Source organism: Mugil cephalus, chromosome 21, assembly GCF_022458985.1.
Source record: "Mugil cephalus isolate CIBA_MC_2020 chromosome 21, CIBA_Mcephalus_1.1, whole genome shotgun sequence".
NCBI lineage: Eukaryota > Metazoa > Chordata > Actinopteri > Mugiliformes > Mugilidae > Mugil > Mugil cephalus.
Window position 1 is genome coordinate 221,088 of NC_061790.1, and position 15,656 is coordinate 236,743.

A 15,656-nucleotide genomic window follows, 5' to 3' on the forward strand; every position below is an offset into this window, starting at 1 on the left:
GCAATGAGACATTTCCAGATTTCTCTGGTCAGATTCTCACCTGTTGAACTAACTGACTTTCAGACACTTTCCACCTTCGTGGGTTGAGAAGAAGCTGCTGATTCTCCCTCATAAGTCCGTGATAAGTTCTAAAAACACATCAAGATGTATTATATTTTCCAATATATGCTACATATTTTTTATGGCGAGCTAGCCAGGAGGATCTGTTACAGTATTGAAATCACACATTTGGTCAATAATACATAATCATTTTTAACAAATATGGTATTAAAATGGCAAATGCAGTGGTGGTTGAAGGTATAGCACAGTCAGCAACTGGTGAAGTCCTCGAGTTCTTGAAACAATATGGGTCCATTGACAAGAGTGAAACGATTATGGAGTCAGACTCTATATTTGATCAAACACTTGTTGTTGACACAGCTCTGGTGCAGGAGTAGCTGTGTTGCAGCCCATTCTACCATACTCTTACTGTTCTAGTGATACAGAAGTAGTGTATGAAATCTAAGGAGAGTTCTGCAACAAATTCTTACATTTCAGAGCTAGAAAACCTTGCAAAACTTACTTAGACTTAGACAGACTTTAATGATCCACAGGGGAAAATAATTGATCATAGAAGCTTAATTGACACATAAAGTTGAGCTGTTACACAGCTGAATAGAATAAGGAATAAAGGAAGTTCTATAGAGTTCACTATGGCAGCAGAGCTGAATCATTCTGCTGGAGAATGAGCTCCTCTGACCCTCTAGTGTTCGGTGTAGTTAATGGGATGGATTGTCCATAATGGAGAGCAGTATATCCAATGTCCTCCTGTCCCTCACTGAGACAAATGACTCCAACTCCCTACCGATCACATGTCCAGCATTTCGGATCAATTTGTCTTTTTTGCTGGTACTACTTCCCCAACAAACCACAACAAAGAACAGGGCACTTGCTACAACAGACTGGTAGAAAGACATTGAAAGACCTTACTCAGTGCAAAGGGTTTTATTAGTTGGTAGCATAAACAGGTAAAACTCTTGAGTTTCACAGGAAATATTGATGGATGTTTAAGGAATTTCCCACAAGTATCAGTGCCAAATTACAGTATATCAGGATTTCTGATCTGATCATTTCTAATAGTGTCCTGTCACACCCTGTCTTACTGTGCTTATTATAGAGAAAATAACTACTTTACAAACATCAACATGATGACATCAATAATTAACCACATGGTGAATCATTTTTAATGACACACATTCTACATATATTCAGTAATTTAATGAGTTGGTTGTTTAGATTTATTTATTTCATATTTACAAGCTACAAGGACAGAAGACAGAATATTTTCAAATGTGTTTAGTCTCAGAATGTTTAGATCTTAAATATAAGTGTGTTTACACCAGTGCTTATAGATGGTTACTTGTTCTGATTCTGATCACTCATTATAGATGTTAATACCTGATCTGGACATAGGCTCAGACAGTGCATTTGTACAACTGTATCTTTATACATCATTGTACAGTTGATATAGACATTTATATTTTGTGTGAAGCTCTTTCAGTTACCACAGCATTAAATTAAATGTTTTGATATGCGAGATGTATTCTGGCTTGATATCACGATATACTGTGATTCACCTAAGAAAAACATCTCCATAACATTTAAACCTCAGAGCTGGAGCTGCTGTCACTTCAAAGACTCTCCTTCCTACAGAGAACACAGAGACACTGAGGAACCAGGAGACAAAAAGACAAATCCAGGATAGAGAGGTTGAGTGAATGTGGTGTTGAAGGTGTGGAGGTGGATCAGTTTGTTAGAGGAGACTCTGTAGAAGGACAGAGTTCCAGCAGGACAGTCCACATACACTGAGACTCTGTTAGAGACAGAGGACGACGAGATGGATGTTGGTCTGTTATTGTGCCAGACACAGTAACCATGTCCAGAGCAGAACAGACTCCAGGACTGATCATTCTGTCCAAACCAGTTGTCATCCATGTCTCCTTTCCTTCTGATTACTCTGTAACTCACTGATATATAAACGTCTCCTCTCCACTCAACCTCCCAGTAACATCGACCAGTCACAACATTTCTACACAGCAGCTGATTCCAGTAGTTAAATCTGTCTGGATGATCAGGATATGGCTGATTCTGTTTCAAACGTGTCACCTTCCTGTTGTTGTCAGACAGTTTGAGGAATCTATTCACTGAGTTTGTGTCGACTTCAAGTTCACAGAAATCTGATGGAGAGAAAAAGACACAACACAGCTGCAGTTTATCATGTGACACATCTGATGGATTTATTCTTTCTTTACTCACTGATCTGTTGTTCATTCATAGAAAGTTTAATGGTGGAACTTAGATCGATTCTTGTCAGTGATGATTAAATGAATAAATACCACAACTATCAGCTTTGATTTTAAAGACAAACTGACACTTTGAAGTTTTGTCATCATTAGTCAAACTTACACTTCCTCAGACCAGGTTTTAACCACTGCTCTCCACCATGTTCCATCCTGGAGGAAGAAACACAAACAATGATTTTCTATCCAACATGAGACCAAACTGATGTTTAACATGAAGCAGAGTTCCTCAGTTTAACAATGAGACACAGAAACACTTATTCAGAAATAGATGTTGTAATGTATAAATAATAAGAAACTGCGGTATACACAAATCAGCTCTGTTTCTATTGATGTTTTACCACATGTACAATAGAGTTTCTGTAGTGTGTCCATACCTGAAAGTGTCCAGTTTCCAGAGTGGACTCTCCAGTCCAGCAACAGCAGCTTCACTCCCTTGTCTCCTGGATGGTTGTAGCTCAGGTCCAGCTCTCTCAGATGGGAGGGGTTGGAGCTCAGAGCTGAGGCCAGAGAAGAACATCCTTCCTCTGTGATCAGACAACCTGACAGACTGGAGATAGAAACATATCAGAAACTCAAGAAGAAGAAGGAAACATGTTGAACTTGTAGCAACATGAACCTACATCAGGATTTAACTGATCAACAAGCAGCTGTATCCTGACCTGAGAGTTTCCAGTTTACAGTGAGGACTCTCCAGTCCAGTAGACAGCAGCTTCACTCCTGAATCCTGCAGGTTGTTGTTACTCAGGTCCAGCTCTCTCAGACTGGAGGACTGGGAGCTGAGAACTGAGGACAGAGCTTCACAGCTTCTCTCTGAGAGGTTACAACTGCTCAGCCTGAAGAAGAATCAACATCAAATGTTTTATTTGTCATTTACTAAATGAATCATGTTTCAAATAGTTCCTAAATCCACCTACAGAGCTTTGTTGGAGGCTTTGACCACTGGCAGCAGCCTCAGAAGAGCCTCCTCTGAAGCAGAGTATTTCTTCAGGTCAAACTCATCCAGATCTTCTCCTGATGACAGTAAGATGAAGCCCAGAGCTGACCACTGAGCAGGAGACAGTTCATCTGTGGAGAGACGTCCTGATCTCAGGGACTGTTGGACCTCCTCCACTAGAGAACCATCATTCAGTTCATTCAGACAGTGGAACAGATTGATGCTTCTCTCTGCAGACACATTCTTCCTGATCTTCTTCTTGATGTACTGGACTGTTTCCTGATTGGTGTGAGAGCTACTTCCTGTCTGTGTCAGCAGGCCTCGTAGGAGAGTCTGATTGGTCTGTGAGCTACTTCCTGTCTGTGTCAGCAGACCTCGTAGGAGAGTCTGATTGGTTTGCAGTGAAAGACCCAGGAGGAAGCGGAGGAACAGGTCCAGGTGTCCATTTGGACTCTGTAAGGCCTTTTTCACAGCACTCTGATGGAGACGTGCTATTTTACGTTTATCACACCCAAGCCACCAGGGATTTATTTGTTGTTCTTCCATCAGGTTGACATCAGAGTTGATGAAGGTCAGATGGACATGAAGAGCAGCCAGAAACTCCTGAATGCTCAGATGGACGAAGCAGAACACCTTGTCCTGGTACAGGCCTCTCTCCTCTTTAAAGATCTGTGTGAATACTCCTGAGTACACTGAGGCTGCTCTGATATCGATGCCACACTCTGTCAGGTCTGATCCATAGAAGATCAGGTTTCCTTTCAGCAGCTGATCAAAAGCCAGTTTTCCCAGAGACTCAATCATCTTCCTGCTCTCTGGACTCCAGTGTGGATCTGTCTCAGCTCCTCCATCATACTTGACCTTCTTGACTTTGGCCTGAACCACCAGGAAGTGGATGTACATCTCAGTCAGGGTCTTGGGCAGCTCTCCTCCCTCTCTGGTTTCCAACACATCCTCCAGAACTGTAGCAGTGATCCAGCAGAAGACTGGGATGTGACACATGATGTGGAGGCTTCGTGATGTCTTGATGTGGGAGATGATGCTGCTGGCCTGCTCCTCATCTCTGAACCTCTTCCTGAAGTACTCCTCCTTCTGGGGGTCAGTGAACCCTCTGACCTCTGTCACCATGTCAACACACTCAGGAGGGATCTGATTGGCTGCTGCAGGTCGTGTGGTTATCCAGAGGCGAGCAGAGGGAAGCAGGTTTCCCCCTGATGAGGTTTGTCAGCAGCATATCCACTGAGGTGGACTCTGTAACATCAGTCAGGATCTCAGTCTTGTGGAAGTCCAGAGGAAGTCGACACTCATCCAGACCGTCAAAGATGAACACAACCTGGAAGCCTTCAAAGCTGCAGATTCCTGCTTCTTTGGTTTCAGTGAAGAAGTGATGAACAAGTTCCACCAAGCTGAACTTTCTCTCTTTCACCACATTCAGCTCTCTGAAAGTCAATGGAAATATGAAGAGGATGTCCTGGTTGGCTTTGTCTTCAGCCCAGTCCAGAGTGAACTTCTGTGTTAAGAGTGTTTTCCCAATGCCAGCCACTCCCTTTGTCATCACTCTTCTGATTGGTCCATGTCTTCCAGGTGAGGCTTTAAAGATGTCTTCTTGTCTGATGCTTGTTTCTGGTCTGTGTGGTTTCCTGGATGCTGTTTCAATCTGTCTGACCTCATGTTCATCATTGACCTCTGCAGTCCCTCCCTCTGTGATGTAGAGCTCTGTGTAGATCTCATTCAGAAGGGTTGAGTTTCCAGCTTTAGCAATCCCCTCAAACACACACTGGAACTTCTTCTTCAGACTAGATTTAACTTTACGTCCACACTCTGCAGCAACAGCTCCTGAACAAACAAGAAATGTAATTAATCAGTGAACTCATTCATTTTAATAACATTTACATGTGACTGTTTTCAGTCCAGTAGAATTCATAGATGTGATTCAGATGTTTGCATCATATTAACATCAGAGTGTAGAAATGTAAACATGTCCCATGTTTCCTCCATTTCCTCTTTCCATCCAGTTAAAGCTGTTAAATCCTCTTACTGCTCTGCAGACAGTCAGCCAGCTCCTCCTGCTTCATTCTCCTCAGGAAGTTCACTGTCATCTTCAGGAATAAATCTCTGCTGCTCCTCCTCTGCTCTTCATCCTCACCCTCCAACACCTCCTCATCCTTCCTCTGACTCTCTGAGCATTCTGGGTAATCTGGACTCAGAACCCTCTGGATCTTCTTCAGCTCCTTCTTCATAAAACTGACCATGTTCTCCTCTAGCAGCTGCAACAGAGACATAATTAGAGTTACCTTTGAACTGAAACTGACTGTAGACAGATACAGATCTAAATAAATCCTCTAAAAACAGAAGGATGGATCAACATCACAGATCAAGTTGTTATCTGCACAGGTTCTTGGTCACCTGGGACATATTAATCCAAACAGAGTTTCAAAAGGCACCTGAACTTGCAGAGTTTTGAAAAGACTTTTTCTGAAATCTAGGGAGTTTGTCATCAAAGCCAAGAACATCACACTGGGTATCACACGTACTACTTGAAAGACTGCAAAAGGACGATACCTTGGCCTCACCTTGGCATCTAACCTCACCCCAGACCCAGACATATGCCTGACCACCACCTATTTCCAGTTGAATGGATGATTCTACATGCAAAAACAGGGCTGCGTGATTGGGTCAATCTGTACATGGAGAGGGTAGAGACCAGAGGTCCAAACACCTTCACAGGTTCCACCCCCCACAACCTGGTACAGGTAAATGAACGACACCTGAGTTAAAATCAAGACAGAAGAGATGAAACCGTTCACACAACACATCAATGCAGTGCACAGCAACATCAAGTTCACCCAGGAGACAGTTTGGTCTTCTTGGACTGTCTGGTGCATGTTGAAGAGGGAGTATATAGAAAACCTCCCAGAACACAAACTAGGAATTGTCAGAACCTCCCAGCACCAAGCCCAGACTGGGAACACAAGACAGGATGGAAAGGACAAGGAGGGGAAACCAAACAAACCCTCAAGACGTGTGGATATCCCAACTGGGTCTTTGTAAAAGGCTGAAGAAGAAAAGATATGCCAAAGACAAATCAACCCATCCACAAACACAGAAGTTCACCTCCACCTGAAGGACAAAGGACACTCGTTTGAAGATACCAACATCAAAGTCCTGGACAGAGAGGACAGTCCCCTCCAAATGTATCGGAACAGCAAGGCAAATTCCCTTGTTTTTGTTGTTCACTGAAGACATTTGGGTTTAAGATCAAAAGACAAGTATAAGACAAGAGTTCAGAATGCCAGCTTTTATTTCCTGGTATTTCCTGGTATTTGCATCCACCCTTTGTTTGAACCCACCCACTGTTCAAGTGAGTAAAACTATTGGAACATGTGACTGACAGGTGTTTGTTGTTGACCAGGTGTTGCCTTTAATGTTGATTGATCAAACAGTAAATAGCTGCATGACTAGTCTACTGTGTGCCCTGGGTTGAAACCTATAAAGCTGCATTTCTTGTTAAAGAGGATAAACCAACATGAAGACCAGAGAGCTGTCTATGGGAGAAAAGAAGGAAAATCAATCAGAGCCTTTGGACAAACATTGGGCAAAGCAACACAACAATGTGGAACGCCCTGAATAAGAAAGAAACTACTGGTGAACTGAGCAACAGACATGAAACAGGTCGGCCAAGGAAAACAACAGTAGCTAATGACAGAAATATAGTGAGAGCTGAAGAAAAACCCTAAAACATCAGTAAGTGACATCACCAACAACCTCCACAGGAATCACAGTCCAGTGTTAGAGGAGACTCAGAGCAGAGACATAGAGGCCAAACCAACATATACAAACCACACATCAGCAGAAAGAATCAGAGGCCAGACTGAAACTTGCAAAGAAGAACAGAGATGAGACACAAAAGTTCTGGAGACAAATCTTCTGACTGATGAGACCAGATTCATCTCTACCACAGTGATGGAGAAAGAAAGGAACTGCTCATGATCCGAAGCATAAGCTCATCTGTGAAGCCTGGTGGAGGTCATGTCATGGCCTGGGCGCGATGGAACAGGCTCATTAATGTGAACTGATGATGGAACTGATGATGGTAACAGCAGAATGAATTCTGAAGTGTTCAGAAACATTTTGCCAGTTTATGGAGAATTGCATCTAAACTAATGGGGAGAAATTTTATCCTGCAGCAGGACAATGACCCAAAGCAAACTGCCAACAAAACACAGTTCATACTTCATCAGGGAACAAAGTGGAAGGTTTTAGACTGAACAACTCAGTCACCTGACCTTAACCCAACTGAGCAGCATTTCACCTCCTGAAGAGGAGACTGGAGGGAGAAACCCCCCGAAACAAACAAGAACTGGAAGAAGCTGCAGTAAAAGCCTGGAATAGTTCACGCATGAAGAATGCAACAGTTTGGTGATGTTGATGTCCTTATATGATAGACGTATGATGTCTTATATCCTAAGACATTTAACACATCAAGATATAAACATCGTGAAATAAAAGCTGACCTTCTGAACTCTGGTCTCATATTTTGATCTTAAACCCAAATGAACAACAAAAACAAGGGGAGTTGCCTTGCTGTTCCAATACTTTTGGAGAGGACTGTATGTCAAAGTGGAAAAACTGAGATTTAATTTTCCATCAATTTACAATTCAGTCTTGACTTCTGTCACCAAGAAGTTTCAACACCATTCACACCTTGAGACTGGACCCTATGAATGACAGTGGTCTTCATTAGAGCACCGTTCATAGGGTAAGTGTGTAAGGCTTAACGAATGGTCAATATCCAGCCAAAATAGTGGCATCAGTTTCTGGTTCTTACAGAAAGAAGTCCAGCCAGTTTCTGATGGTTTTACCCACAGAGTTTCCTATTTAAACCTCAACTTCCCTCCAGTCTTTCAGAACTGAAGAAGATACTCTGATGAAACATCTTCAAGAAACTATACAGGTCCAGATGACTTTTTACACCCCTTATGGATAGATTATGTGGCTGTTCAACAATATCTGAACATTATAACCTTCATGAAGGTTGATTTATTGCAGAACTGTTGTATTAAACTGTATTATTTTAAAGCTGATCACTGAGTGTCTGTCTCATGTTTCATGTGTAAATGAAAGCTAAATCTTCTTTCAAGTTGATGTCTGTGTTGAATCTTTAATGTTCTCACCATCAATATGGAGTCCAGATGTGTTTGATGCTGAGGGACAGAGTGACCACTGAGAACCTCTGAGCTCTGCTGAACTCTGGAAACTCTGGAAACACATTCAGTTTCAGCACATGTGCACTTTAATGAAGGTGTTCTATGAAGATGAATCCTGACAGAAACACTGTTTTCTCAGTTGGATCTTCCCTTTAAAAAGGATTTTTTAGTCAGTCTGCCTTTGTCTGTTTTGAGCACTTGTCAGGTGTTTCCATTAACTGCAGATATAGTCATGAGCTTTGGGAAATGTCTACCTCAGATATGAACTGTTAAAAATAAACGTGGTTGGGTTTTGGGGCTCCTCTCCTCACTCCCATAAGACTTGATGCTGTTTATTTTCAACACAACCATTAGAAACAGCTCTTTTCATTCTGCCCTCTCCTGGTCTGTGTGAGGACAAATCCAATTCACTCTTCAGTTCAATGGGAATGAGTTGTATTATTGGGGGAAATACATGATCTCACCTTTTATTAAAAGGCTTATGTTTATCTTCAAACGTCATGGGCTCATACATAGACTGGATACTCCTCATGGACACACAGCCGGGTACAGGAGAGTCTGGTCTTTGCTGGAGGATCCTGATGGAAACAAAACCACCACATACATTTATTTAAAGGGACATTCACTGAAAACCTTTAGAGTCCAGAGACACAGTCAGCATGTCAGCATTGACAACAATCAAATGGAGCTGGTATAGTTTCTGGGGTCCTTTAGAGTCTATCCACATGATTCTACATCAGCTATGAACCACATGGAGACAGGACTGACAGAATCTGAACCTTTAGTCTCCACCTAGTGGTCTAATGGTGCTACTACAGATAATACACACAATGCAGCCATCTAGTAGTGAAAGCTAGCTTAGCACAGATATGTAGCATGTAGCCTTGGTGACTGTTAGCTTAGCACAGATATGTAGCATGTAGCCTTGGTGACTGTTAGCATAGCATTAATAGTATGTTGGAGCCAGATTCCCTTTCAAGAGGTAAAAACCCAACATGGAGGAACACTTTGGGTTCTTTGGTTTGATCCAAATGTCCAAATATAGACCAGGGTCCAGGGAGACCAGAGTACTGATTTACTTAGTCATTCTAGGCTCCACAGCCCAGCCTTCTAGGGACTAAGGTTAAAATGATTTTTATTTTTTGTTACTTTGTTATTGTTAAAAAAATGTTTTTTTGTTATAATTGATGTGGTAAAGAACATCGTTATTTGGTTAATCAACTTCATCTCACCTTTTATTAAAAGGCTTATGTTCATCTTCAAACGTCATGGGTTCATACATAGACTGGTTACTCCTCATGGACACACAGCCGGGTACAGGAGAGTCTGGTCTTTGCTGGAGGATCCTGATGGAAACAAAACCACCACATACATTTATTTAAAGGGACATTCACTGAAAACCTTTAGAGTCCAGAGACACAGTCAGCATGTCAGAATGTATTCTTCTACCCAGTATTGACAACAATCAAATGGAGCTGGTATAGTTTCTGGGGTCCTTTAGAGTCTATCCACATGATTCTACATCAGCTATGAACCACATGGAGACTGGACTGACAGAATCTGAACCTTTAGTCTCCACCTAGTGGTCTAATGGTGCTACTACAGATAACAGACACAATGCAGCCATCTAGTAGTGAAAGCTAGCTTAGCACAGATATGTAGCATGTAGCCTTGGTGACTGTTAGCTTAGTAGTGTCCATAGAGACCAGGGCCCTTAGAGACCAGGGTCCACAGAGACATGACTGGATGAGGGTTGGGATTTTTCCATTAAAACTGTTTCATTATCGAGTTTGATGTTTCTTCTTTGTGTGTTTTCTGTGGTGGTTTGTTGGTTTGTTCTCTGAAGGCTCAGCAGAAATGATCTGTTTTAGTGTTTGATTGTGGACGGAGGTCTTTACAGACACCAGATAAAATGCTGCTGAGAACAAAACTCATTTCAATATAAACCAGAGTCAAACTGGTTTGATGTAAAGAGATTCTCTGTCAGAGGGAAAACTTCAGTCTGATCTCACCTCTGAGCTCTGGTCTGGTTCTCATGGTCCCCCCTCAGAGTGGTTTTAGAGGCAGGGACTCCCTCCTGTGTGTCCTCACCCTGATTCATAGCAGAGTCCACCTTCACATAAACACAACAACCTGATCAGTCATTACAGCAACGCTCACATCACATCAGTTCTTGTGGAGTCCTTCACCAGATGGCGCCAAAGTAAAGAATACGGCACTAACTGCAGGTTCCAAGCAGATATGACCTGGTTCTAGAACCATAATGAGACATTTAAACACTAACCTTCAGATCCACATCCAGTGTCAGACTTGTTCTGCTTTCACCTGGAGAGGAAACACAAAGAGAAACAAACGCTCATTCTCCCCTCAGAGATGTAGAACAAACACTGATTAAGCCCGTCTGAGGTTTAGGTTCAATAGACAGATCATTCAGAATAAATACGTGAACTTTCTGTTAAACTATCAACCAGAGATTATTGTACGACTGTTAAATCTGTCTTGAACCTTAACAAAGAGCCCACCTCACACCCACTAAAACTGTTGTTGTGTTGGTAAAGGGTGAATCCTATGGTTAAATAGCATGCATCAAAGACTGGCAATAGTTCTTTTTTCCTTCTGTTCTTTAAATGGGGTAAAGGGGTCAGTGTGGCGTTGAGGGATGTATATTGTGGTGCATATAATTGTCCTGATATGTTATTCATTGTCCTTTGTCTTCTACATATTGTTGTTGACTTTGTTTTCATTTGTGGTGCATGTGTTGTGTTCTATACTTTGGCCCTGTGGACATTTCACTGCAGCCTGTAAATTTGGAATGAATAAAAGTATTGGGTCATAAAAAAGATCTGAGTGTCTGGACGCGTCCATGGAGACTGTGCTGCTGTATAGAAAAGAAACTTTAGGCTTGATCTAAAGAACCAGATAAACAAGGATCTGTCCTGTTGAAGTCATGATGGAGACGCTCAGTCACTTGAACTGTGTTTCATCTTCATTATGAACATTTTCCATCATCTGTGACATTACATATTCTCTGAGTGTAAAACCTGTCAGTCACTAACCAGTCCACCTCTGGACGGAAAACAATCTGAACAACTCGACCTTTGATCCTCCAACAGTATTAGTAGTACAGGACGTTTATGACTGTCCCAGAATATTCAGACATTTTCAGGCTGGTGAGCCTTCAGGGTCTTTGAGTCCCTGGAGGACTAGTGCTTTTTAGTGACATCTGATAACTGAACAGGTTTTTATGACACCAGGTGATACTGAAATAAAATGCTGAGTGTGAACAGAATCTGGTTTATGCCGAAACTGACTTTGTCAATGATTAAACTTTTACAGTCGTACCAAAATCAGTTACTGCAGCTCTGTTGTGTTAAAACACACAGCTGTTTCTAATTTCCCTCTAACCCTGACTCAGCCCAGAAGCTAACCCTAGCTTAGCCCAGGAGCTAACCCTAACTCAGCCCAGGAGCTAACACTGACTCAGCCCAGGAGCTAACCCTAGCTTAGCCCAGGAGTCAGTCATCACGTGACATCAGCTGTAGAAGGTATTAACGGTGAAATAAGGTTAAAGGACAAACATTTACCAATGAATAATGTGTTTGTTGAAAAGCACGACTCATTGCTCTGATTGGTTGAAGGACAGTCCAGCTGATAAAGAGACATCTGTTTCTCTGAATCGGTTTAAACTCAATAATCAATGAGTAATGTGACTATGAAAGACTAGTATGATTCTCCTTGTTTTCTGAAATAAAGATTTTCATTCATGTCTTCTCCAGACGTCTGCTGTTCTCAGATCAGTTAAACAGTCCCTGACTCAAACATGGAGAAACTGTTGGTTCGTTACCTTGAGATGGAGGAAATAATGTGCGACGTTGATCAGGAACCGAGCAGAGACAGAGCAGACGTAGACGTGAGTCTCTCTGGATTCATCTTGGTCTTTAAGGAAATGAGTCCAGCGCTCAGACCTTTGTAATAAAAACCTGGAGTCAAACATTAATCAGTTGCATCATAAAGTTCTGCCACTTCAGTTTGTTCTTCTTTGTTTATTCTCCAACAAGGAAATAAAAAGTACAAAGTTTTATCACCGTGTTTCCATCGTTGTCCTTCACATTAAATGTGACACATTCAGGTAAAAAACAAACTTGTAAATCAGAAACTACTTTATATGATATTAAATAAACTGGAATCAATCATCAAGCTCTTGTTGTTTTTAAGGCAGCATTACAGAACACACCAAAGGAGACTCCACCCATTGGAATAACGCCCCCTCTGAACTAATTCTAAAGCATTAATCACTAACAGTACTTCACAGAACCAAGAACAAGGGCTATGATGATAGTGGCAAGAAAAACAGTTTGTAACAGGATGAAAGCCTTTATTCAGGGGGGGCTGGTATAAATGGGCTAACTGGGCTAAGCCCTCCCAAGCTAACACATACAAAAGAAATGAGAAATTTATTTGTTAAATAACTTACAGCAGATTGTTTTATGTTTTGGTGAAACCACTGGCAGCAACAGCACCAGACAGTCTAAATAAAATCAGAATATCTCTAAATGGGCTGATTTATTACAGTCCCTGTGCCCCCTCCCAGTCCACTTCCATTCACTTAATCCTGAAAGTGATTGACAGGTGTCATGCCACGCCCCTGTCATTCACTGATCATTTGGGCTAAATCCAGTCAGCCCTCAGGCCGCTGCTCATTGGTCAAAATCTGCTGGTGCCTGAGTGGGAGGAGCCAGAAGAAGTTCAGCTATGGCGGCGTTAGCATGAACCAGGTGGGGGATTGGATTTCCGATCCATTTTCCTCAATGTCTTTGGAGGAAAAGTTGGAAGTTAAGAGACTGGGATCACATCACAGCGATGCTCAAATAACTCAAAGGAACAAACGACAAAATGGTAAGTTTTGTATGTCTTGGTCTGAATGAAATGTCTGGCTAACGTCAAGTCTAGCCAAGAATCTTTTGCTTTCTGTGCCTGGTTTCTCAACAGCAGCACAGTCTCCATGGACGTGTCCAGATATTAACTATAACTCTTTATTATTCAATCCATCAAAACTAAAACATGAACCAAAACCAACGTATAGACAAGGATCTGAAAACGCTCCAGTGTTCACACCTGCACCAGTCTAAGCTCAGATGTTAGCTAACTCAGCATAACCTGGAAACACTGTGCTCAGCCATGTTCACGCTCAAATATTTAATTCATTCTTTTTCTTTATTTCACACGTGGACACGCACAGCCTCAAACTGAAAACAAAAGCACATCTCAATGCATGATGGAAAAGGAGCAGGAGGAAGAGAATCTTATGATCCCTTCTCCTTTCTCCAACATAAACACAGATGATCCGTCGCCGTCACCTCTGAAAAACAATGAGAATCATCTTTCACACATTCATCTGCAATCTACATAATGGCATCATTCATCAGGTTCATACAGTCTAAATGTTCTATGTCTACACATGTTTTTATACTGAAAAATATTTACACACACACAAAAAAAAAGAAATGAAGTTTCCTTCTGTTGTCCCATTCTCCTGAACTAAAAACAAACATCTTCTGCAAATGTTCTGGGAATATTAAATCGTATCGGTCCTGACTTGATGAACAGTGTGTTGTTGTGCTCTCTTGGTTCCACTTGGTGAATTGTTCTCACTGCTCTTTTGCAAAGGCTTCCAAACAAGAACTTAAATACGGCAGAATAAATAGTGACAGTTCTTCAACACAAATTACAAACCATTTACACACCTCCAAAAACATGTAAAGTCAGAGCAGTTCTACACTATACAGCTCTGGAAGGAAAACGTTCCCCTTCATAAAGGCCTGTAGGGCTTTAAAGTTCTCAGACAATTAGAGAAACTAATAAAGTATAAGAAGCTCAAAGCTAAGTCACACATAATAGAGATTGTGTGAGTTGTGCAGTTACTAATAATCTGTTACGCCCTGGGGTCCCAGGGGTCCCAGGGGTCTGGGACGTAGCATTAAAAAGGCCCCCATCTTGCCCAAGTCCCAAGCAGCCACAAGGACAAAAGATACCAAATGTGAACCAAGGAAGGGCTTTATTTGGCAAATTAAAGAAATATATAAACCATAAATCAACTTCAGAGTGAACACAGGCCAAAATAACAAACAAAAGGATTCTAGCTGGAAAACAACCCAAATCTAACCTGACAGAGACCGAAATAAAAGACAAATTCTTCCCTACCTCGTCCTGTCAAAAAACAGGAGAAAACGGGGGTTAACAAAAATGGCCGTTCTCTCCTACTGGTCTTGGAACACAAAGCAAATCCAAGGTCAAAAGCATCAAACAATCTGGGGCCAGTTGGGAGATGAGGAGGATAAGGAGATCACCGATGGTCGCCATCTTGGATTTTTAAATCGCTCCTTCTCTGCTGGTCATCCAATGAGCAATGGACCTAGAAAGCCCCAGCCAATCCCACGTCGGCTACGGCCCCCACCAATCTGAATAAAAAGATAGGATGAAAAAGAAAACAGGGAGCACCCTCTCCTGCCAGACAAATTATATGACTTCTGTTGTAACAGATCGCAATATGAAAAAAAGATCATTTCTCTTCTAAGCCTGAACATATTCTGATATGGAGGTGGACTCTGTAACATCAGTCAGGATCTCAGTCTTGTGGAAGTCCAGAGGAAGTCGACACTCATCCAGACCGTCAAAGATGAACACAACCTGAAAGTCTTCAAAGCTGCAGATTCCTGCTTCTTTGGTTTCAGTGAAGAAGTGATGAACAAGTTCCACCAAGCTGAACTTTCTCTCTTTCACCACATTCAGCTCTCTGAAAGTCAATGGAAATATGAAGAGGATGTCCTGGTTGGCTTTGTCTTCAGCCCAGTCCAGAGTGAACTTCTGTGTAGAAATGTAAAATCGTCCCATGTTTCCTCCATTTCCTCTTTCCATCCAGTTAAAGACACTAACTAAAATATTACTGTTCATTTCTAAGAGCAGCTGAAATAAGTTCTGATTTAATAAAAATAAAAAAGTCCTAAATATGTTTCAGCTGCTGTGTTTCTGTCTAACCATCCTACAGTGGATTAAGTATTTGGTCTAATCAAGAATCATCACACAGAATCTAAACAGAGAAACTACAAGAATCATTTACTGTTTGTATATTTTCATTGGTTTTATCCACAAGCAGAGATACATAGAAATATATAGTTC

At 41.6% G+C, this 15,656-nt stretch overlaps 1 protein-coding gene and 1 pseudogene across 1 annotated transcript; both read right to left on the minus strand.

Annotated features, from left to right (window-relative positions):
* Positions 1 to 969: 969 nt before the first annotated feature.
* LOC124998903 (neoverrucotoxin subunit beta-like) lies at positions 970 to 2,349 on the minus strand. The gene has a single exon (XM_047573542.1). It carries the CDS (start codon positions 2,308 to 2,310, stop codon positions 1,687 to 1,689), a length of 624 nt encoding a protein of 207 aa, XP_047429498.1. The 5' UTR covers positions 2,311 to 2,349; the 3' UTR covers positions 970 to 1,686.
* Positions 2,065 to 12,673, minus strand: LOC124998877 (annotated as a pseudogene).
* Between the last annotated feature and the right edge of the window lie 2,983 nt (positions 12,674 to 15,656).

Excerpts from the sequence above, each read along its gene's own strand:
- LOC124998903 (XM_047573542.1), bottom strand. The coding sequence starts at position 2,310 with ATGAACAACAGATCAGTGAGTAAAGAAAGAATAAATCCATCAGATGTG.